The 24,907-nt window shown below is 44.3% G+C and overlaps 1 protein-coding gene and 1 long non-coding RNA gene across 6 annotated transcripts in view; one reads left to right on the top strand and one right to left on the bottom strand.

Moving 5' to 3' along the window:
- The window catches only part of LIMK2 (LIM domain kinase 2), a 30,118-nt gene that overhangs the window by 2,105 nt on the left and 3,106 nt on the right, over positions 1–24,907 (bottom strand). For 4 of the 5 annotated variants that reach the window (XM_027470049.3, XM_021277060.4, XM_005026669.6 and 1 more), the window contains 13 exons: positions 12,583–12,718; positions 11,259–11,368; positions 10,821–11,009; positions 10,372–10,477; positions 9,307–9,503; positions 8,524–8,710; positions 6,025–6,111; positions 5,116–5,247; positions 4,787–4,843; positions 4,538–4,603; positions 3,555–3,729; positions 2,064–2,119; positions 85–242 (listed from right to left, as the gene is read on the bottom strand). In XM_027470049.3, the coding sequence (XP_027325850.1) occupies positions 85–242; positions 2,064–2,119; positions 3,555–3,729; positions 4,538–4,603; positions 4,787–4,843; positions 5,116–5,247; positions 6,025–6,111; positions 8,524–8,710; positions 9,307–9,503; positions 10,372–10,477; positions 10,821–11,009; positions 11,259–11,368; positions 12,583–12,718 (1,656 nt within the window). Of the gene's footprint in view, positions 1–84; positions 243–2,063; positions 2,120–3,554; positions 3,730–4,537; positions 4,604–4,786; positions 4,844–5,115; positions 5,248–6,024; positions 6,112–8,523; positions 8,711–9,306; positions 9,504–10,371; positions 10,478–10,820; positions 11,010–11,258; positions 11,369–12,582; positions 12,719–17,293; positions 17,693–24,907 lie in introns of those variants that run through there. The other variant, XM_005026670.6, reaches the window with a different exon arrangement.
- On the top strand, positions 239–23,605 carry LOC119718478 (uncharacterized). The gene is made up of 3 exons (XR_005269632.2): positions 239–614; positions 14,442–14,657; positions 18,632–23,605. It is a non-coding gene; the product is annotated as an uncharacterized lncRNA (long non-coding RNA).

Here is a 24,907-nt window from a genome sequence, read left to right as displayed (position 1 = left end):
CTGCTGTGCAGAGCAATCCTTCCACCAAGGGTGGAACACATCCTCCAGGCTTACTAAGAGGGGTGCTCCCAGCACCAAACCTACCTGCTCTCTGGTTCCAGTCTGCAGCAAATGGCAGCCAGAGGGAAAAAGGCTGGAGGACAGTCAGCAGGAACAAACTTTTCCCAGAACAGCTTAACGTTAAGGCCAAAATCCAGTGTGCGTGGGAGACAGTCCGGGTCAGCATAAACCTGGCCTATGATCTAGGGAGAAATGAGAGGTATGCTTAAGTACAGTAACAGTCCCAGAGCATTAACAAGCTGCGAACTCCAACATTAGGCAGGGACTCCTTCAAAGTTTTAGGTTGAAAGAGGAAGAGCAGAAATGCTGTTGCTCCTCTCCAACGGGACTAGCTGCACACAGGAATAAACAAGACACTGCATACAGGCAAACTTCATGTGAAACTTTTACAAGACCTGGCACATGGTTACTGTCGTAGAGGGAGGCCCAGACACCTCTTGTTTCTCCCCAGGGTTTTTCTGCTGGACAGGACAAGATGTACCTCCCAGGGAGCTCAACAGTGTTTCACTCTGATGTATGGTGCTGGGGGAGGATGCAGCCCCTCCTGATCACAGGTAACAAACACAACCTGCATCCCCATCCCATCTCTCTTCTCCCACACAATCTTACATCACCACCAGCAAAGCTCCCTTGTCATATGGAACTTGATCAAAGAAGTGCTGTAAATGCAACAGCACAACAGATTCTGAGCTGCTCAGTTACTGGCAAATTCAACTTACCCACACCCAGAGGGTAGGGAGTAGAAAGAACAACTGTAACCAATGCCTACAAGGTTGCAGACAAGAGCCAGTAGAGGAAAGGGATGGGTGGAACAAAGAGAAGCCTTGTCCCAGCACTTGAAGTCCCAGTTCTCGCCACATACCCCGCTGAGGTACACTCACCACCTACAGTGCTAGGGGACTCAAAGTACACTAAGAGGGAACATACCCATTGCAGAGAGCTGTAGGGTGCTCTGGGTCCAAAGGAGGCCAATGTCAATACAAACTCTCACATGGGAAGAGTGTTAGGTATAAAGCCTCATCAGGTATCACAGAAAGGGTGTTATTTGTAACTACTTACGCTTTTCTCTGCCAATAAACTCAGCAGTACAACCACATCCTGTAACTAGCTAGTGAACGCCTATTATGTATTTTGGCAGGGTTACTTCCTTATCTTTTTTTTTTTTTTTTTTTTTTTTAAGCATTTTAGCATCTTGGTTTTGGTAACAAGTGAAATGTTCATATGCTACCACCCCCTTTGTCTTTTATTTTTTCCTCTAGATAAAACAATTGTTTTAGTTCCACAAACAGATTTTCCGCGTTCCTAAAACTATTGCTCATAGCCACAACATTCTCCAAAATGAGAGCCCAGTACAGACAGAGCTCCAGATGAGGCCACAAAGATTTATGCACTGACATCTTCTGTCCCCTTCATCCAAACACTGAAGATGAAACTGTGCTGGTCTCTCCTGGTGTTCCTGTCAGTACTGCGTTCCCTGTACACATAACACCGCAGCTTTCATCTGTAATTCCACTGTCTTTTAAAACTGAAAATACCTTGCAGCTTAAGTGGTGCTCTCTGCTCTGCAGACAGAAAAGCCCAATATAATAGTAAGAACGTGCACTGACTCGAGATATGCTAAGCCAGCAGACTTCAGGGTGCATGCTTCATTAATCCACCTGCAAAGAAGTTTCGGTTTCCTCTTCTTTGAAAACATGTGCCATCCACAGGGGAGGCCCTGAATTTACTGAGATTATACAGCTGACTGTTCTTTTATTGAGGCAATGTGAATAAATAAATCACAATTTTGGGGAACATCTCTTCTAGCAAAATGGATACCAGGGCTCATTCAGAACCTGACAGAGAACAGATGCAGGGTAAGTTTTATACTCCCAGCCTAACTCACTGTGCTGTCACAGGCTGCATACTCAGCCACAGGGAACTGTCTGATACAACGTGTGGAAGGAGATGGTAATGGAAAAGGAAAAGTCCACTGAAGATGCCATGTGATGTTCTGGACTTACCTCACAAAGAACAATCCCAAATGAGAAGATGTCCACTGTCTCATCATAGCTCTGTCCTACAGGAAACATGAGGCATTCAGCTTTGTGACAGACAATTCCCCACCCATCTATTCCAGGAGCTGCCAGCATCTGTCTTGGGCTTGGCCTCCAAAGCTTAACTAAGCATATTTCCCAGAGGGCTCTCCACACAGGATACAAAGCAAGGTTTAAATCTGAGCAGGGTCAGTTGCCCGAAGACATGTATAGGAAAGTGCAGCTGGTATATATCACCTCCACTTATTTTAAACTCTGCTTCTTCCTTCTGCTGGAGAAGAAAAGGACAAGGCAGGGAAGCCTCACATACCAGAGGTCAAAGCAAATGCTAAGGATGACTGTGGAAAGCCCATTTCCATTGACTGCTGTTTTAGTGCCTCTCTACACAGCAGTAAGTCAGTGTTCAGCTTCCCCAGCAGCGAGTCCCTGCTGCAGTGACTGCAGAGGTAATAAATTACGTACCAGCAGCGCTTAGAATCTGGGAACTAGACTGGCTCCAGCACGCCACTCTGTGCGTACAGACACACCCCTCCCAAGCCAGCATCCGGTAAACAGCCTTTTTTGTAGAGGTGATGTCAGACTGCATTCTTGCTGTTCTCCTGACAAATGCCAGGTCTGACACAGCCTCTGAGAAGCAGCCTTGGACTCAGAAGGGCCTGTAGGCCTTGAGAGGAGGAAAACAGGAGAGTACCCAAGAAGGTAACGTGAAGAACTGTTGAATATTGGGGAGAAGAGCCAAGTCCTCTCTTCTCCAATGGACTACGTCAGGCAATATTGATCACATAGGCAGCCCAGCTGCTCAGCCTGGCCAGACAGACCTGCTCACTGGGAGGACATGGTATCCACTGTATTTCACCTTTACCTCAACTCCTGCTGGGACAGTTTTTTGCCCAAACGGACATAGTTCATCCTTAGTGCAACTGTGGGCTATATGCCAAAAAACAAACAAACACGGATTTCCCTGCACTTGGGCAACCCCCACCCTCACCTCAATCCCAAGATTTCAGCAAAGCTGGCAGCAGATGGCTTTTCCCTGGATCTAAGCAACCACACACATAAGCCTCATCCTGGAGTTTAATGACTCCCAGTTCAAGGGGCAGCTACAAAGCAAGTGGCTCTAACAGAAATTGTTCTTGGGTTCAGATTTGTTTCAGGCCTTTTCTATCTTCCCTGATATTGGACTGTAGGAAGTTTAGGTCTGCTGCCCTTCTGAAGAATCCTGCTATCTGCCAGAAACGTTACCTCTGATGGTACAAGGGCTTATCAGGGCAGGTACTGCAAAAGAAGTGCAGCTCAGGTACCTGTGTGTATAAATAAGCTTGTGTATTAGCAGGTCTAAAACCATAGGCTCTAATAGGTTTGATTGTTACTAGGGGCTGAGAGCTTTCAGTAATCCTATCATCCCTATACCTTGACACAGGCTGGCTCCTTGCCTGTGCCTTGCTATCAGTATCTTACCATTTAGCATTTCTGGGGCCATCCAGTATGGGTTGCCAACCACTGTGTAGCGCTTCTTCCTGTCACTTTTCCGCAGGGTTCGTTTCTTGGCAGATGGTTTCTCCAGAGTGGGCTTTTTTCTTTCCTCCACAATTAGCCGAGACAGACCAAAGTCAGCCACCACCACCGTCTTATCCTACACAAGGGATTTAGATTAAGCCACTGATTCTCCTCAGCTTCATTCAGGAGCAAAGAGGCTGCAATTCCTGTTCACTGTCAACTACACTGTAAAGACTACTAGCAAGGTTTTCTGCATCGAGCGTAGCAAGCTGTCTGGACAGGTATATGACACCCAATTCACAATTCCAACCTATCATTTCCTCTCATATTTTTTCCTTTTGTGGTCACTAGCATGAAACCCATTAACTTTGCTACACTTGCTGGGGCAAACTTGGACCTTTCCTTTCAGACCGTCCTATTCTACCTGGCCAGAAATTAACTGAGCCTTTCATCCTGGATCTCTTGAAGCCTAGATACTCATCTCATATTTCAGTCAAGTGAACAAGGGCTTGAGCAAATGAAGTTACACAAAAATCTTGTGACCTAAAAGCAGTTCAAAAGAGAGGGTACACATGTGCACACACCTGCACACTTGTCTGAGTCTCGAGCAGTAATAAAACAGTCAGCAAGTGGCTATAAGAACAGAGGCAGCTGTAGAGCTCTACATTTCATAGTTCAGATGTACTAACTTATAATGCAACTTAATAGATGCTACCACAGGAAAGGAGGGGAAGAGAACAGAATGAAGAAACGGTAAAAGCAGGATCAATCTGGGAAATCCCACATGAAGATGAAGTTCCCTTGTTTAGGGCACTAAGCATCTCTAAAATCAGTCCCAACCTGACAAGACGGGGCTCTGAACTCAACATTGTGTGGAGAAAACCAGGGTAGGAAGATGACAAAGAAGGGAACAGCATGCTGTGGAGAACAGAGGTATAGCTCACCAACTTAATTAGGCAATTGTGTGAATTCAGGTCTCTGTGAATGATGCACATGGAGTGCAAGTAAGCCTGGAATAGAGATAAGTCACTGTTAGGGATTTCCAAGCAAGTATGTCCCTTTACATTTACAGGCCTCAACAACTATTCGCTAGTAGTCACGCAGGATCCACAACCCCTCATACACCACACTGCTGAAGCTGCTAACCCTCACCCTGGAGGTTTGCTCAGTGATGAATGAACTGTCTGACTCACCATGCCAGAAGCAATTCCTTTGGCAAAGCTGACCTTCTGCTGCCAGGGAAACGGGTCCTGAAAGACAAGTCCTCAGTCAGGGTCTACATTACCAGCCAGCTGGCAACAGCGATTCCTCAACAGGGACTCTTACAGCAGTCAGAGAAATGCTATAGCCCCAGGAAGAAGGCCCTTCCTGCTCCAAGCCACCCACAGCTAAGAAAAAGCTTTTTCCACATAGCTCCAAAGCAAAAGACTACCAAATATCGTAAGGTTGGCACAACCACAGCACACTGTCAACCTTGTTCCACAATGGAGGTCTACTAGGCTTCTCCTCAGCACATACTCACCGCATTGCGGAGGAAGTCCTTCAGTGTGCCACCCTCGATGTACTCAGTGAGGAGATTTAGCTTCTTGTCCTTGTACAGTACACCGATGAACTTCAGCACGTTGGGGTGATCCAAGCTGCGCATCACTTTCACCTGGGAAGCAGACATCCCACCCCAAGGTGCAGAATGGAGTAAGTCCTGGCAAATTCTGTCTGCAGTGATGTGTGTGCTGCTCCTGCCCCAGCAGAGGACAGCACTCCCATCCTGTAAGTCACCTCCAGGCCCCACAGAGTACACTCAAACCCTAATCTTAAAGCAGTCAATTATGTGTTGCCTCTTCTTTTCCACACTGTGCAATTAACCTGATCTTAGTCTTTAAGGAGAGCATCCTTGGGTTTGGTTAACTTTTAAGAGATAGGAGTTCTCCAGGGCAGCTATCTGTTCCATATTGTGCATGCCAGGATCAGAATAGCAGTGTCAGCTGTTTAGGGAGCTGCCTGCTTTTAAGCTAAATTAGACTTTGAAAAACATGGTAGGCAGCCACCAAGAAAAAAGCTTAGTTTAAATACAGCAGGAGTCTTAAACATCTTATGGATATTGGCCCTCATCACTTGTATTTGTGCACAAGGCTCAAGGGATAAATCCTTTATGTATTTGCACAGCTCTATTTGCTTCAGACTCAGACCACTTTTTATCATTGAAAAATTAATGAACTGGGAGCTGAAGTCATGCCTACTGCTCAGTTTAAGCAAGTCACACTTCACTGCAGCAAACGTTCAGCTGGTATCAGGCTTTCCCCAGTGTAATGTCTCCCTCCTTAGCACCTCAATTCCTGCCAGTCTGCTGGCATGATCCCTTTTTCACTGGGGGAGGTGGAATGGAGTGCCACCATACTATTGGCTTGGTCATTTTTGGAAATCTTGCTCCTACCTCTGTCAAAAAAGTCTTCTGTGTTTCCTCATCACAGCGAATCAGCTCCTTCATCACCATCACCTTTCCCGTTGCTTTGTGAGTCACCTGGTGGAAACAGACACCACAACTACAGGCAAGGTTCAAGAGTACATAGCTCCAAAGCTCTTGCAACTCTTCTGAAAGAGAGGGTAATATTCCCCTTCTATCTGGAAGAGGATATACAGAGGAGAAAACACAAGAGCCCAGGAATCTGCAGAAAACAGCATAAAATTTCTACTTTCAGAATTCAGCAGAGATTCTGTAAGAGAAACAGAAATCCCCTCAAGCTGACAGAGGGTCATACCAAGAGACCAACAGCATCCTAAGAACCAGAGCTGAAGTCTCCACTTTAGGCAGCATAAGGTTGAACTGTCAAAACCTCCAAAGGCATCAGTTCCATACTTGTGCCTGTCTCAAGTTCCTCTAGGAAAAACACTTGCCCAGCGTGATGCTCACATTTTGTACACAGGTCCTAACAGCTTCATTTGTATCGGAAAGGAACCAATGTTCATTTGCATCAGGAGTGAAACCCAGCAATGCAAAACTACATTACCACATGCTTTGGTGTTAATGGTGACTCTGAAGCTTGCTCTTTCTAATGAGCTTATCAAATTTAGTCATGCAAGAACTAGGATGCACAGCGTATTCAGTTAAGGCGGGAAGCAGTTGTTTCACCATGCTCCTCGGAACAGTGTATTGCTACCTGCAAGGAACATCCCAATATGGTGGCAAACCCAGAAATCCACACAGTAGGTATTCAGCAACATATTTCCTGGCTCTTGACACTGAAAGGATTTCAAATACCTCAAGAGCTGCCTGTATCCAACTAGTTTCTAACATTTTGCTGTGTTCTAGAGGTTTCTTTTAATCAGCTCTGCCTTACGTGCACAAGGTACAGGAATAAATAGAAAGGGGCCAAATTCTGATGAGCAGGTTTTACTGGAAATCCTCTGTCCCTTCAGTTGCTTTGCTTGGACAGCTCAGTCTCCTTAAGATCTCCAGGTAACTAAACAACCACCTTTTCTCTAGGAACAGAAGGAGACTGTTCTGACTGGATACAGTACTTGTTACACCAAAAACATTCAATCTGAAACTCAAATAAATTATCACTTTTTTTTGTTTTTTAATCATACCTTTTAAAATAAAAAGTCTATCAGAAAACCTCCAGAACTGTAACCCAGAAGAGAAGACCAGTTACAGGATTTAGAAAGCTTGTGAGCTCTTGCAAACTCTGTGGCACACGAGTTGTTTGGAACCATTGGACATAGCAAGCTGATACAAGTAGAATACAATTTTATGGAATAACAGAATAACACAATAGAATCAGGAGTACAATGTTCTTCTGCTCCCATCTGAAATCAAGCATCCATATGTAAGTAGCGAGCCAGGGAACACTACACATTTCAGCCAGGGACATGAAAGCCAGGAATATCTAATACCCAAAGATAAAGGGAATTGAAAAGACAAAGACAAGACAAGACTAAGTGGAATTCTTAAGCTGACATACCAGCAGAACTGAAACAGGTGTCATCATGAAACTCTAAGAGGGCAATTTTAATTTCCAGAGCATGCACCAGGATGGCTATCAGGTAATTTGAGCAGAAAAGAAATGCCTTTGTGCCATTAACTGTGGGGACGCAGATGACAAAAGCATGCGACAGAGGAAGGGTTCTGCTTACCTGGACCTGTTATTTGTCTATGAGCAGAGGAGAAGAGAAATATGCTCATTAGTATAGATCAAAAGCATTGGGTTTGTAGTACTGGCTCACCACCATCCGTGGAAGCATGTGATGAACAAGGTATAAGGAGAAAAGCCCCATAACATGGTGAATAGCAATCCGAGTACTGAGGAGATCACAGCACCTTTGGTAAGGCAGAGACAGCTGCCTCCTGATGCTGTCAGGGACGCTAGGAGAAGAGCTCCTGAGCACCCCTAGTCAAGATCAGAGAGCTTAAATGCAAGAGAGCAGAACTGCTATTGATAGAGACTTTAACTATGAGAGTCATGCAAGACCTGACAACTACCACCACATTCAGGCTCTGCTGGGGGTTCAGAGTTCACTACATCAGCCTCACAAACCCTTGAGTATGCCACACTAATGGTGGGTGAGAATGTGTTTAACTCCTCATTCAGCATCTCTTCTTCACAAAGATTTTTATAAAAGCAAGTGTAACTTCTTCCCCATTCTCCCTCCCAGCCCCGGTGAGTGCTGTGACACAGGCACTAACTCAGGAGATGATCATGTATGGCCAAGGTTGACGTTCAAATAGGACAACGTCAAAACCATCTGTAGCTAGAGATGCTCGCGGTCAGGGAACAAAACAGAGGAATGGATCTCACTGAGCAACCCAGGTGAGTTCTGAGACTGACCACTATTAGCAGAGCAAAGAAAGGCTACTGGGACAGTGGCAAGTTTCTGAGACAGGCACACACTGCTTAATCGGAGTAACCGATGAATATTTGGGGAGCTTCCTCACCTTGATTGCTTGTCCAAAAAATCCTTTTCCTAGTACTTCTCCATGAATCAGGTCGCAGGGCCGAAAGATTTGCTGGGAGCAGCTAGAGGAGGAACGTAGGGATTCAGAGCGACTGATGTCACGGCTCAGAAGGAGCGGTTCCTTCGGAGAACTGGGGCCAGGAGACTTAGAAATGCTGTTACTTCGCCTAGAAAGCAAAAGAAATTAGAAGGTCAGGGAATAGTTGCTAGGAAGCTTTATGAGTCAACGTATACCATCATTAACTCCTAAGAGACCAGTTTCTAGATGTGCTTCAGTGCTCTTCGTATCTCAAAAGCCAGATGTTCTCCCCGTACCATGGAAGCTCTTTGCAAACCTAGAGCAGCGTCCAGGCCAGGGCTGCCCAACATTTCCAGCAGAGTCAGAGATGGACCTTCTGAGAAGGAGGAAGCTGTGAAGATGAAGCTCTTACTACTTCTAAACAAAGATTAAAATACTGGTAAATGACTGAATGAGCAACTGAGCACACCAGCCTAGGAAGACAAGATTTTTCCCAAATACCAGGCCTGAGTCATATTCCATTTGAGGATACATTCTTTCCCAGCCATTTTGTTTTCTAACTAAAACCCTGTAAACCCTGTATCTTTTCTATGGTAAAAGTAGAGCTCCTCAACCGCTTCACCAATGGCTCATACTAAGGCTCATACCACAGATTAGTCACGTCTCTGCAGTCATTTTCAATCACAGAGCAACCCAGCCAGGGCAAAGCAAGCAAGGTCAGAGACCGTGCTTTCAAGTCTTTACCTGAGGGATCGCCGGCGGAGCGTTCCTTCCAGATTCTCCTTGATGTCCAGTGGAGAGATGGAGCGGGGGGAAATGGGTGGCTTTATGTGGGTGGGAAGCCGTGAGTCCAAACGAAGCCTGTCTAAGCGCTGTGAGACAGGGTCATGCTCTATCAGCAGCTGAAGCGTCTGGCTTGTCTTGCGAATCAAGTCCTCCACCTGCAATCAAACCAAAGAACAGGATAATAGCAGATAGGAGGGACATGAATAATAGCAGATAGAGGAGACAGTGAAGAATACCCTTCAGAGAGTTCAGTGAGATCACTCCATAGTTGTGGTTTAATTACACACACCACAGTTGTCTACCAGACAAGCCAAGAAATTGTGACAGAGAAATTTCTCATGCTATCCAAAGCCTCTTCTGTTCTGGTTAGCTACAAGAGACCAAACATATTTATTTTTTCTGAGAAGTGTTTGAATATTACTCAGGATTCTATCCTGAACAATGCTGTAGAAAACAGCTTTGCAAAAGCTGTTGTGCTCCTACTGTTCTGTTCAATACCAACAGAAAATAAAACCTTTGTGTAGTGCAGGTAATGGTGGTCTCACTACACACTTGCAGCATCACCTGATAACTGTACAAAGCATTTACTTGTAAATATAGACACCAAATACTTTTTTTTTTTTTTTTTTTTTAAATGGGAAACTCACACCTAGGATCAGCTGAGCCTTTGTCTAATACCAGCTGCCTTTAAAGTGATCAGAACAGCAGACTTCACCAGTAATACACAGAGGGTCTTTGCAGCCTCTGTCCTCCGAGATGCTACAGCCCTATGCTTCCCTTATCTTCCTTTGTGACTGAATGCCACAAATTTAAAACTGCACCCTAACTGCATTTCCATTTGTTACACTTCCCTCTTCAGCTGGGATGGACAGCAGAGTTTGTCTTCATATCTGTTCGTACTGCTAGCATGTGTACTGTGGTTGTACACACACACACTACGTAGGGTGGGAGAACAGTGCCAAGAGACAGAAAAGTTCTAGAAAGATGGATGAGAAGGAGGCTTCAGAATGGAACTCTACATACCTCCTCCACCTGTAGTGTACAAATAGGAGCTCCATTAATCTCCAGGATACGGTCTGCAGGGTGGATAGCATTTCGGACATCTGGGCTGATGTGCATCCTGTTAACTCTAAACATGGGAATTATAGTGGGGAGAAAAAAGTCATTTTAGGCAGAATTATCAAAAATACTTGATCTCTGATGCTTCATTTTGAATTGGTATTTTGAAGTAAAATCTTTATTATGAATAATAATCTCTACTAGAGTAAGTGCTTAGGTCTGAGCTGGTTTGGGAAGGGCTCTTCATTTGCCCAGTTGCAAAATTTGAAAGTCCATTACAATTCTCAAATGTTCCTGTTCCACCAAGACCGATTCCCACAGCAGTTAAAGCAGTTGGCAGAACAGCAGTGTTGCAGATTTACCCGCTCCCTCTGCACAGGCATGAACTTTGCACACAGCCTTGTCATACTCACTCCTTCACTTGGACACCAGTGGCATAGCTGGAGCAGCCACCTTCAACAGATACGGAGAAACCTCTCTTGCCATCAGTAGCTGCTGGCATGGAGATGAGCGTCAATGTGTAAGGCAACTGCTCACGCAGAGACTCAGTGGAGTGTTTTTCTATCATCGGTGTCAGCACAATCTGGTTATGGCATTTTCCACTAAAAGAAGTGAAGAAAGTCGTTATGGCAGTGTCCTTCCCCTCCCTGCCACCCTCACACTTCTATGTTCTGTCATTGACCCTAATCCATAGTTTTTGTGCTTACTCCATTCCTCCCTCCCACAGAAGGCAGCTTCCCAGCATTACTTATCATGGCATTAAGCTGACCCACACAGAGCTAAATGTGCTTTAAACATACAGCAGGTAACAACGCAGTTTCCCAGTGGCAAAGCATTCAGCTCCATCTTACCAGTAGAGAGTGGAATGCTGCACGAGCGCGTAAGTGTCCCCATCTTCAATGATCACTTTGCAGCTCATGCAAGCAAAGCACTCGGGGTGATACTTGTATTCGCCAGCCACCTACAGACAGAAAGGGGAAGCGCTTAGTAGAACCAAAAGTAATCAGCAGCTGCAGCTCCTGCTTTCCTCTCATTAATTTGTTCGTTCAGATCTCACAGCCAAGTGGCATTCTTTTACTTGAGAGTTAAATTAGCCCAGTCTACCTTTCCTGAACCTCATCCTTGGCACCTTGTTTGAAAAACTTCTCTGAAACAAACATATCAACACGCAAAGCAAAGCTTGTGTCCCAGGAACCTCTGTTATATTTGGCAGCTGTTCAGCTATCAAAAATAGTTGATAGCCTGCTGCAGACTAGTAAACAAGATATTAAACCTTCCTGTTCAGTTGCTCTTGGCATGACAACTAATACTACGCCTGAATTAATAAAGCTGAAAGGGCTTTTTTTTTTTTGGCAGACAGGCAATGCACAAATTTATATACTTACCAGTCAGCTGACAGAAAAAAATAAGGCAAGCTGAGACAACAAAATACCTTTAAAGACTATCCTTATTCATTGAGATCTGTTTTTCTATTTTCCTTGTAATAGCTTCCCTTATTGATGATACTTTGCAAAGATTCAGGCAGACAATGAGAAATGGTCTCACTACTAAGTACCATACTGCTTTTATTTAGGCCCTAGAAAATAATGGCCACGTTTCATTCTTGACAGTTATAAAGGTTAAATATTTGCAAGGCTGTGGCAAGGAGTGAAATATTTAGGTGAGCCCCGTATTGTCCAGGCAGAGTTCAGTGTTTCAAACCAAATGAGACTAACACCGCTTCAGGATACCATTGGCCAGAAAACCTCTTTGGCTATAGCCCAGCTGGCACCTGGATGGCAATCTAGCCCAAAGCCACAACCCGTCACTTATCCCAAGCTGAGAGGTATCCACTACAGGGCAGTGGAAACCCCCCCCATGGAGAAACCCAAACACTGTGCTACAGAAACTGAACAAGTGTCCCATTAATCACCCTTCTATTTCTCGTATCTGTGCGTTTCAGCACCTTGCTCTCTTTGTTCTTAAGCTTCACATCCTCACAGCACCCTCCTTTAAGAGTTACTCCTCTTCAAAATGAATCTTTATTTAGACGACACACATACAAGCCTCTTTGTTCACCTGTGACACAAAAGCTGAGTAGCAAGGAGACTGTTACTTTCAGTTTGATATTTGAATAGCCAGGACAACTCCCAGCCAAGGACAAGGAGTTGGAGGCAGGTATGTCAGAGTCCTTACCATCACAGGACCAGTCATCAGCAGAGAGCAGCCATGGCAAGATTCCCCAAACTTCCCCCAGTAGTCTTTGTGGCAGTACAGCTTCCCATCTTTCTCATAGTACCAGTTCGTGAGGGGATCCTGACATTCAGAGCACCTTGAAGGAAACAAAAGAACAAGGTTCCTGTTAGCAACAAGTCACAATTCAGTGGAGAATGTCCTCTCCTACGTGGGGAAAACACATTCAGCAGCAGCTCAGTGCTGGCTGTTCTGGTCACTGATATACTAAATCCGACCACTTGGCAATGCATTTTCACCTGAAGATTAGCACCAAAGCTTGTAAGGAGGGGTGGTACCAAACAATTCAAGGGCGAAGACGCACTTTCAAAGTTTCAAACAAATCCCATCCACTTCCTAAAACACATCAGCTGGTTTACAAATTATGCCGTATAAATTTTACTCCTTTCTCCCTCTTCCTGGGAGTATGCAGGTTTCCAGTTGCAGGCTTGCCCAGCACTAAGATGGCTCTGCTACATTTCTGCCTAGGCAGTGTTTCTACAGCATCAAACTTTCTTGCACCAGAGCACCTGCCCCTCAGACATCAACAGCAGTTCCCTTTCCGAGAAGCGATTATTCATCCCTTATCTACAAAAAGGAAACAAACCAAACCCCCAAACAAGGAAAGAGATGCAGCAATTCTGTTGCAGATATCATTTCTGAAAATCACAAGCAGAACCCAGATCTTCAGGCTTCCTGAACACCAAATAATCCTGCCTCAGCAGGACATACTGGGCAAGGGAGTTTAAATTCTGCAGCACAGAGGTGTGACTTAACGGAGAGATAAGGCACAGACAGGACTACATTCCCTCAGCCCTTGCATCATTGGAGATTATTCCATTAGCCCTGGGCAGCATGTTCTCAGGCTTTAAAAGAAAAATTAGTCTGGTATTGGCCATTTCTGAGTGCAGCACTTCAGGCAGGTTAGTAACCATTAACTGGTTCAAAGGAACACCTCCAAGATCAATGTCTTTGTCAGCACAATGCTTTCCCAAAGGTAGGAGTTTCTTCTACCCCTAACCCAACAACTGGCTCAGTTAGTACATTGGGGGGCATCTCATTGCACTGGTGGGAGGGAGTTTTTAGGTGGAACTGTGCCCTCCGGGCAGCATGCCTCTCTCCACAGCACCAAATGCACTTCAGTCAGCCCGTGGCAGTGGAGGAACACTTCTTACATGCTTCATTTCTAAGAGGGCTGCTACTGGTCTCACCTTTCACAAGCTTTCTAGAAGCTTATTTGTGCCAAAGGCATTCCTTGTAAATTCCACCAGCTTGTAACAAGCATGGTGATATGAGAAGCTGGTTGTGCTCCAATAGAGAGATGTTCTCCAACATCTCAAGAGACTGCCAAACAAGATGAAGCTGCTTGTAAGTAGCCTATGGTGTTAGGGGAAAACACACCTCGTGAAGTATTTAATGCCATACCCTACCCTCAGGAAAGCTGCTCCTTCTACTTTAGACTGTTTGTTCTCCCAGCTGAGCAGCTCCCAGTCCTGTCCTTCCCCCTCCCTGTGACGGGAAAGAACCCCAGCACGTGCAACAGGCCCTGCCAATTTTGCCTGAGCAGGGGGAGCAGTAAGTGAGCATCATGCTACCAGGTACGTGCATTATTATAGCCTCAGCCTTGGGGCACTGTCAGGGTTACACCCTGCTCATGGTATGCAAGAGACCTGGAGGGCATTGCGATGCATTTTGCCTTCAACCACTAGTCTTTGGCTTTCATTTGCAGTAAATACCCCACGCTGAATGATCAAGTAGGTGAGTGGGAGGGAGAAAAGAGCAAGTGGAGACTAACAGCAAAGATTTCTATCACTCTGTGGCAGGAACATCTGGCTCAGCATGGGCAAATCGGATCCCTCAAACTTATCCAACTTCTGCGTGCATGCCTGTACCAGTGCATGCTCCGTGAGTGATTACATCTTCAAACAGGGAGCTGTGACCAGACCTGCACTTGGGATGCAGATAGCAATACTGGAGTCTGGGGACTGCTCTACCAGGACTTGAAGACCTGGCTTTCTGACTAAGATCTCTCCAAGCAGGTGGGTTATTTTATTTATTTGTTTTTAAGCACAATACCTTCCCTTCCTCACCCCTCTCCAACTTCAACTCCCTTTTCTTCTTAAGAAAATCTAATGTTTCCTCAAAAGCAACACAACTGCAGTTTGTTTTAGACACGTTCCAAAGGATCACGTACACTTGTCCTCCCACTTCATCAATTCCAGCCTCACAGCACTTTGATTACTTTGCTTCCATCCGGAAACAAGCACTGGTATCTAATTTGCAACACACCCTCAGTGAAATGAAGGTGAGGGGTGGAGCCAACAAGCAGTCAGTTCTTTGCTATGCAATTAAACAAATCTGGGCAGGACAAGTTTGCAGCTCAAGGCTCAGAACCCCACCCTGGGCAGTGAGGCAACAGGAACAAAGCAAGCAGAGAGGCTAGGTGCTGGTAATGGGTCTAACTGGCTACTTCGTTAAACACTGTCACTTAGAAAAGGCTTTAGATTTCTCAGGTGCTGAGAACTGACAGCACACAGGTATAGTTATAACAACTTTTTCATCTGTTTCAGTGTCTTTGCCCAAATGATAAATGCATCACATGCTAGTTCCACAAGACTCTCATTGAAGAGATATGTCAGATTTTTATCACGGAAGATACAAGCGTTAATACTCCTTCCTTTTTCCTCCTCAGTGGAGCATGTGGCATCACTGCACTGCCATTACTGGAGTTCACATTGGCTGAAACAGGAATACAATTACTTCTAGAGGTATTAAGCAAGCTAATCTTTGCCAGTCACCACCACCAAAAGAAGAGGAAGAAATCTTCATCTTCTTTTAGATTAGAAAAGGCTAATCTTTTCCTAAATGATTTGGTGTTCTTATTACCAAGTAACGAAGCATGGTAATCAAATCTCTTGGAGGACTGCTAACAACTACACTTAATGCGTTTCCTCTTGCAACCCAGCCATCATTTCCAGATCTGCAGAGCTCTTTTCTGATTATACAGACCCATACACTATGAGTCTTCACTTCCCATCCTTGGTAATCAAGAATAAATTAATCTGCCTTCCATAGTCATCCTCCAGGAACCCCAGGCAGCATCTGGAGCGCAGTGTTCAGCCCTGCTCTGTATGATGCTCTGTAACACAGAAAGAGTTCACAAATCGGTGCTTGATGGTTTTGCAGGTAGGGTAGTAGGAAGATCAGGTCACAACAGGTAACCAGCCTGGTTTTCAGCAAGATGGAGATTCAATCCATGTGGCATCTCTTTTACATCTAAATGAAAGCCAATACCCTCATGGAAGCAAAGACTTCCCTGGCACTGAAGAGCCGATCCCTTTGAGAAGGGCTCATTAATAAAATCCACCCCCCGCACACTGTCAGGCTAGATCAGTTAACGCTAGACAGGCTTGAAAGAGCTGCGGTTCCAATTCTACAGGCAGAGAGGGGAAGAGGACAGTCATGCAGACAGAAGGCTGCGGAATAAAGCATAATCCCAGCCTGCAGCTAACCCAGAGGCTTCTCACCCAGGCCTAGCAGAAGCGTGTGCACTTGCTACATAAGAGATGTTTGCCAAGCAAGAACAGATGCTAGAAAACACAGACTAAGTACTAGATGATGCAGTATTTCAGCTCTGACTATGCAAAACCACCTCCACACCACTTAGTAAAGGTGCATCTATGGCTTAGCATGATGCCCTGCACGTAGTACAAGTAATGAAAGGCTGCTCCCTTTCCTTCTGGAAGTGGGTGCTTTTTCCGAAGGTTGCCTAATGAAGCTCTGCAGTTGCACAGCAGCATTTACTCCTATCACAGGTTGTTTTAACAAAAGGCCCACTACCCCCAAATCAGTACAACAGTGTTTGTAGGAACAGGATCAACAATAATGAGCAAATACAAGCAGAGGGGATAGGACAGAGACAATGAAACTGCCAGCCTTGCCTTTCCCCATACATTCACCTTATCAGCACATCAGCATCGCTCACAATCCTGGCTGTGCTCAGCCCCACGAACAGTTTGCACCATGGAGATGCAATGCAATCAAAGCCTTATTCTCTAGCTATCACCTTTCTCAAGCCTTACTTGTTTGACTGAGCCAAGAATGTTTGTTAATGCAAACCAAAATATCACGGGACAAGAATCCTTTCCACGTAAGTGAAGCGTGTTGCTAGCCCCTAGTTACCTGCAAAGTACTTGATTTCTTTCTTAAACAAGATTGCGCACTGCCTCACTGCAGATTACATCACCTTCTCAAACTCTACAGCAGCATGTGGCACTCCCTCAGCCTGTGCTGTGCACAAGTAGCACTGGAAGAGACGCAAGCAGCAGCAGCCATGGCGATCTCATTCCTCTGGCTGTGGAGCAAAGCACAGGGGCACAGGATAAAGCAGGATAAAGCTGCGTCGCTCTGAAAGGGAGCCTGCTCGCCCCAGGACACACAGACACTGCCTTGCAACACAGGTACCATTCTCTCGTACCTGAGAGCCTTCACCAGGGAGGCTGGCAAGAAGAATCCCCTCCTCAAAAATATGACAGGACCCCGCATTGAGGCCAGCTGCTTCCTGCACACAAGCACCAGACCTGACTTCACAGCTCACATGCTAACTGCTTAGGATAGCATTACAGGAGCAAAATGACAGCTTGAAGACCCACTGCTAATCCTGTGCAAAACTTACCGAAAGGGATCCTTGGGAGCGAAGTAAGCAGGGGCAGACAAGTAACTTCCCATCTTCAGTACAGGATAAACCGGCTCAGCCACAAACTTGTCCAACTGCCTGCGAACAGCTCTGCTCTGCCAACATGGCAGCAGCCAGTGCTCATTTCGTCTTGCGCTGATTCAGATACCTCACCTCTCTTTCAAGCTGCCCAAGGAATGCCAGGTCTCTCTTCTGCTCATTCCTGGTCAGATTTTTCCTGGCTCCCATGGCTATGACCATCCTCTCCTGTGCTCAGCAGCTGTGGTACCCTTGGGAAGGATAGAATAACTGCTAACCTGGCTAGTTGGGCATGCTGCTGCAATAGTTCTTGCGAGCTCTGTTGCTTGCTAACTATTGTCAAGTTTTCCCTTCTCTGGTTCCACCCAAGGGTGGGAGGGGAGGAGGAGCCATTGCAGGAGGACAGCGTGTGGCTACAGAGCCTGAATAAGCTCTACTTGTCTAGGGGTGGAGCTTTGGTCCAAAGGGGGTTTGCATTAGTAACTGCTGAAAGACAGTAACTTTTGCCAAATGAATGAGCGTGAAACTGCTCTTTGCAGCAGTGGTACATCTGGTGGACAAGTCAAGGAAGGCTGAGTCTGATGGAGACAGCTAGCCACGTCTCCAAACACTGCAAATCAGTGTTTGCTACATACTTTCCCAAATCCTTCACAGTGAGCTGGGGCATACTACCTTAACAGTACCTTCAATATATTGATTTGGTCATCCTCTTGCAGGAGGTAACTTCCTAGTGTGCTTCATCCAAGGAAAAATAACTTTCTTTCCCACACTTTTAACACAGAGATCATTCAGGCATTTAACTGAATCTGCACCTCCTGAAAGGAAGCTGAGAAGCGTAAATCAGCACAGATGACTACTCTCTCCTGCTCGCAGCACATGCAGCTATATCACTTTGCTTGCTCTGAAGCCAAGCATGATCTCTAGTGGCCAAACCAGCTAAAACTGTTTGCAAGACACCGAGCGATGCAACAAACATATGCTGCTGCACTGAGCCTCCCATTTTTGTACAGTCAGCAAAGCCTGGCATGCCTGAACACAGCCTGAAAATCATGCTATGTTCCAGAGGCAAGAGCACTCAAATGTGCTTTTACTGGAGAAGCTCATTCTGTTGGCATATTGTTCAAGGGATGCTTGGGGCTGAGACGAGGCAGTCTTGGCTACAGATTTGACAGCTGCTGCTTGCTATTGAAGTAAGCAAAAAAACCAGGCAGCTTCTCTCTGTCCCGTCCCATCCCGTCCCCCCCCTCCCCCTTCATGAAAAAAAATATCATTTTCTTCCTTTTCTCCCATTCAATGCAGTTTCTGAGCCTGGCTGTAAAAGCACAGTGAAGCCTAGCGCAGCAGAGCCCAACGTGATTGTCAGTTCCAGCATGGGTCTAATTCCTTTTAACATTTCACACAGCTCTACTGGAAGCAGCAACACGGTGAGTCTGTGTCTAGGAATGCACTCTGGTCTCCCACATTCTCTATATGTTGCATGCTGAAAATGGGCCAGTGCTCAAAATCCAGCGCTCCCCTGGTTATCAGCACCACCCCACAACACACACATACCTCTGGTGCATCGCAGAGCCTCTCCCCTGCCCAGTATCACCTACAGACAAAAGCTTTCCCCCACAGAACTGCTACCATGGGCTGAACTCCCTCCAAGGGGGATTCCACGTGACCTCATAAATCCCAACTTTTCAGACAAAACCTTTGAAGTTTTGATCCACAGATGTGATAAGCAGCCAGCTAGTCTGTGAACGAAGCCAGCAGATAAAGCCCAACTTCAAAGTAATAAAAACCACCCAGACAGCCAAGCAACTGGGAAGGGATTTTGCTTGAGACTTCCTTAAAGCCAAAGGACACATAGTCCAAATGTCTATTTAAACAGGAAACATCTTATCAAAATGATTCTACTTTTGCAACAAGCCCTAGCAGCAGTCAGTAACTTACCTCTTCCTACACAGAGCTCTTGTTACTTCTTGCTTTTTGACTATATGACCTATTTGAAAACATAATAGCCCTGATAACAGGGCTCTAGAAAAGGTGTTAATCTATTCATTAGTTCTAGACCTGAATTCCTGCCAGAATGAGTGTACTTCAGAAATGCTGATAAACAGGTGGTGGTGGTCAGACCTTTTCTGTGTAATTTTACTGATACTATCTCTGAGAGCCAAAATGCAAGGGAGCATGAGCTGAAGTCAAAGATATCCATACTTCTCTCCTGCAAATGCTGACAGCATCTCCACTACAAACACACAGCCACCACAGGGGTTTGCTTTCCTTAATATGGTTTGGAATTGCATAGTCATTTTTGCCAGAGATAAAAGCCTGAACACTGTAACTGGCAAATGAAGGGGACAAGTAAAAACTTCAACAAACCCTTAACACGAAGTTTATTGCAAATTGAGTTGCAAAATGTCATAGATGTTATCATTTTATCCCCACAGAACGGCATCATAGCTGTTGTGATATTCAAGTCATTATGATCTTTAGACAGTAGGGGTTAGGTTGCATATCTAGACACCCTATTTACCATGGTTCATGCTGTCCACAGACAGATTCATCAACAGAATAGCATGGTTACAGACAGATGCATTGCTCAGCATATCTACAAGCCCTAAGATATACAAATTTATCCTGGCACAGGCAGGCACTTCAGTATGTGTGTGGGATTGGTATAAGCTGGGGAAAGGCATCTGCTTGATGCCTCAGGAGGCCGCAGCAAGTCTTTGTTTCAGCATGGGTGCAGTTTGGAGGCATTCCAGCTCCTTCAATACAATCCCAACACCTCATTGTATTTCCAAGGCACTTACACCTAACATATGCTTCACTGGTGTTGAAAGACAGAGTCAAGCTCCTGACATCAGGTACTGAAACAAATACTGTTTTGGTATGCATGTACCTCTGAGTGAAAGCTCTTGCATGCAGCTCTTGAGTAAACTAAAACGACTAGTGAAGTGAAACTCATCTTTGTCACAGCACCTTACTTCTAAACAGAGGCAGGGCTTTAGTCAGAGCGATGCCACCTTAGTATCCAACACCACTAAGCACATTAGGACAGAGGGAGCACTTTTACCTCCAGCATCCTTAGCTAATGCCTGCAGGCTTACTGACTTCGTACAGGCTGAGAAGCAAAGTAAAGAAATGCAGCCTACCAAAACTTCATCGCTTATACATATTTTTAGAAGCAGTGACTTCTGATCCGTAAACACTTGACAGACGACTGTAAGACTGGCACTTACACCACTGCACCTTCACTTGCTTTCTAACTCACTGCTTTCGACTGCAGACTGCTAAACTTTTCAGGGGAAGGATCCTGTCTTACTCATCTGGAAAGCCCAGCACACACTGTGCTGTGTGAGTAATTCTAATTATATTGATATAAGAATGCTCTGATAACAATGCCCTTAAGGACAAGGTGCACCAGTTAACTAAGAAGTTCAGACCGGAATGCCCGGCTCCTTAAATACAAACAGTTGTCATCTATGTGCTGTAGCTGATAGATTGGCCTGAGGAATGTGACCATGTCCACCTGCAGAGTGCTTCGCTGTTCCTTTGGATTTTTAAGTCCTGAGCTTTTATGGCCATCTGTGTGCAAACAGGCACTTAGCAACTATTTCTCCCTGTATCAGATAGTGAGCTGCTGAATTTCAATGCCCCATGGAGACACCATCAAAGAGGCATTTCCAGGAATCTGCGGGATTAGTGGGGAAGAGCTTTCACTTCTGATGCCCAATAAGCTTTCTGTAACTGCCAGAAATTAGAGAAGACATGGAAAAAGAAAAGATTCTTGTATTCCTGCATTTGCTACATTTCACCTACATTTTATTACTACTCATATTTCCCCTGCTCTCAAATTCAGCTGTTGCGTGTACAAACCTGCGTTCACAGCTGAAAAGTTCAAGGAAGAGTCAAAGTAGCAAATATCTCCACCTTTCCAGTGCATCTTAATAACACCTTTGTTTACATCTTTATCTGTCAACATTTGTAGCTTCATATCCTGACACTCTAGATCTATTTTTCTAGTTGTCTGTGGGGGAAAAAGCAGCCCTTGGAAAATGAAGGCCTGTACCAATCTGAGCCAACAGAGGTGAACCAAAGGCCCAGATCCAGGGCTGCTTCAGTCTAGCAGAGACTGACAGGTGACGTGATTGCTGCTTACAAACTGGCAAAAAGAAGTTGAAGTTTAGCAGATATCCTAAGAACCACAGAAAATAGATCTGCAAAATACCCCTTCTAAGTCATCTAGTTTATCCTCCAACCCCCATAAGATATGCAACGATACATAAGCAATTCCTAATGCGAGGTTGCCAGGCTTGCCTTCCTGGGCCTCCACATGTAAAAAGAATCAAGGTAATTCACTACGGTTTGCTGGGCAAAAAATGTTTTTATAACACACAAAACATGCTATTCTGTATAAAAAAATAAAAATAAAATCAAGTCTTTGTACAAAAATCAAACCACTAGAACTGGCAAATTAATAGTGGGTCTCTTTCTCCCCCGCGGCCGGGAGCTCAGGGCACCCTCAGCGCACAGGACAGTGAATGTGAATGCCGTTCTGTTTTCCCAGCAGACACTTGTCACGCTGCAGACCACACAATGGGCAGGCAACGAGGGATTCCGGGAAGAATCCACTTTTAACCTTGTTCCACTACTGAGAAATGGGCAGAAGGAGAACTTGTTTCAAATTCACTACACAATACCCATAGGAGACAGAGCCAGAAGTTGTTCTGCACTCTGCCAAAACCGGTCTGCTTTTTAAAGTGTTCTGGTGGTTACAACACCGTGCCTTTTAGTTTCTAGCTGCAGTAAAGGTTAACAAAAATTTAAATGGTTGAGTAACAGGTTCAAAAAAAAAAAAAAAAAAAAAAGCACCTGAATGCAAAACAGTCTGTCAGGTGAATTGATTTAAGTAACAATGCAATTTCCACTGTGATTTAACCAAATTTTGTTTTATTACTTTAGACTTTTTTTTTTTTTTTAACAAGTATAAGTAGTTTCTGAAGTATTTCAAGACTATATTTAATTGTAGCCAGTATGTTTTACTGGAAAGTCAACTTGCTAATTAACATTGTTTAAATATAATCTTGTAACCCCTAATCAGCATTAAAAGATTTAATTTATGCTTAGATATCAAAAGCTTACACTTTTTAATCAGCTGTTTATATGATTAACTTAGCATCAACTATTTCATAACATATTTTTAAAAAAGAATTCATAATGCCTTCGGAATTTTTCTCCAGGTCAAACTGGGTTGTATATACATAAAAAGCTGGTATATTAAGCAAAAATGAAATTATTTTCTAAATTGAATTAATAGTTTATGGTCACCATCATCTTCAGTCCCTTGATTCTTTAGACCTACTAATGAAAAAAAAGAAGTATCAATATAGAATTTCCCTTTTTTTTTGTTTTTGTCTTCCATAAAAAAGAAGATAAATTTTTTCATTCTTCAAATTCCCGATGATTTTCTGTTTTTAATTAACTAGTTTGGAGTATAAACTAAATAGTCGATATTTAGATCTTTGACTGCAAAATCATTAGTAATCCATTACCTTCAGTAAGTTCAAGTATTTTGAAGTTACACTTTGGACAGTTTTTTCTGTAATGTGGTGGGTTTGGCTTGTGTTTCAGATTCCTGCAGCAAGCCTGTTTTACTTGGCTACTTAAGTTAGATTTTTTTTTTTTTTAAATAGACCATAGTAATAATATACATCCTCTGTTATTTCAGTTAGGAAGGAACTGAACCTCAGCTGTCTTCCTTCCTAAAAAGTTCTTACAAAGCTTGCTACAGTAGGGATTCCTACCACCATTCCCAGTAATTTTCTTCATCTGGATCCAAAAGCATTTTTCACCTGAATGCATTCAACAGGCTTCATCTGAATTAATCAGTTTTCAACTGATCAAAACTACGTTTTTCAAAAATACCGGGTCCATAACAAAACCATGCAGCTACACATGGGTCTTCTCATCCCATCCTACTCAGATTCAAATACACAATATTCCTATTAAAAAGAAAAAAGGAGGGAATTATTCTTGTTTGTCTATCTATGGGGTAAAAAACACCACCAAAGCAATGTACATCAAAACACAAGGTATCAATACTTTATTCAAAGGTGTAATTTAAGGCAGTATCTTCTACTTTGTAATATGAAAAAAAAAAAAGGACCGAAAGCAGTAAGAACAGCATGGTCTAGGTTAAAAACAAACACACACACACAAAAACCACATTCTTCTTCCAATAGTCCCCTTAGGTTAAAGTGATCCAGACCTAGGAAAAAGACAGCAACTTTCTTCCCTTACCGAGGTGGAGAGTTTGAATTTTTGTGCAATATTTGTACCAAATCCAGTGGAACTGTGTACCAGTGAAACAACAACGACCTTTGAAAGCGACTGCTATCTCAACAGAATTCAGGGGCAAAAAAGTACATTCAGAGTTAATTCACAACAGACATTGTGACAGAAACATCCAAAAACGTCCTCAGCCAGATCTAACCCACCAAGCCTAAAGATCAGCTAGCCAAGGAACAATTGAAAATATTCAAGCTACACAAATTGGGATTTGCTTGGCCCTCCAGCCAGAGCAGAGTAAACGCAGGTTTCAGAGACAAAGCTCCTGCACATGCAGTTGAGGAAGGAGGGAAGTGACAAAAAACTTAAATCCTCAGAGACACGCATGTACGTCAGCTACTGCCAGTGCCAAGCATGATCAGCAGCCTAGCCTGACCAAGAATAAACAGAGCTAACGAGCCTGGAGCGGTGCCAATCGGCATTAGAGAAATTATGTGCCAGGCCAGAGACTCAGCTAATCCACAGGAAGACTGTAAAAAACACTCCACAAGAGCTGCCGGAACTCACAGCTACTAGCTGCCAAAGGCTCCTACCATTAGAGGTTTTTTAAAAGTTTGGCTTTGGGATATGAAGCACAAGACTGCAGCCCAGCATGGCTGGGGGATAACAGAAGAGAAGGGAGAACAGAGAGCAAACCGGGATCTGTTTTCATGTACAGTCCTAGCCTGGAACTAGGAAAAAGGGAAGGGCAGCTTCCTTTAGTGCAGGTTCCAATTGTTCACTCAGCATGGCAGCTTAGCTGGGTGTTGGAGCTAGCCAAAAGCACAGAGCAAACACAGAAAGCTACTACTTAGCTCAGGAGAAAAGCTGGCATCGTCACTTGTACGAAGAGGGGAAGAAACCCTTTCATTTTACAATATAAACTACAATATAAAATTCTCTGTAAGGTTCCTTGAGGGCACGATTTGCCTCCAGCTCAGCTGTTAATCCACCTCCACAACAAGAAGCACCCAGACATTCACAAATCAAGACCTACATCAGAAATAGTCAAAGAAAAAGGAAGACAGACAGACTTACTGGCACACACAGATTTGAATTTGGCTAACTGGGAGAATTTCGGGAAGTTTAATAACAGGACACCGGCTTGTTAGAGAGGAGAGAAAAACAGGGCTCAGAGAAGCTGACTCAACATAGCTGAACAGGAATACTCAAACCCATAGAAACCAAAGAGACGGGGATTTGCAGTGATTTAAAACAGTGACTGTGATTAACAAGTCATTCTAACTAACTGCATTTTCC

Source organism: Anas platyrhynchos, chromosome 16, assembly GCF_047663525.1.
Source record: "Anas platyrhynchos isolate ZD024472 breed Pekin duck chromosome 16, IASCAAS_PekinDuck_T2T, whole genome shotgun sequence".
Classification (NCBI taxonomy): Eukaryota; Metazoa; Chordata; class Aves; order Anseriformes; family Anatidae; genus Anas; species Anas platyrhynchos.
This window is presented reverse-complemented; position numbering and strand designations above follow the sequence as displayed.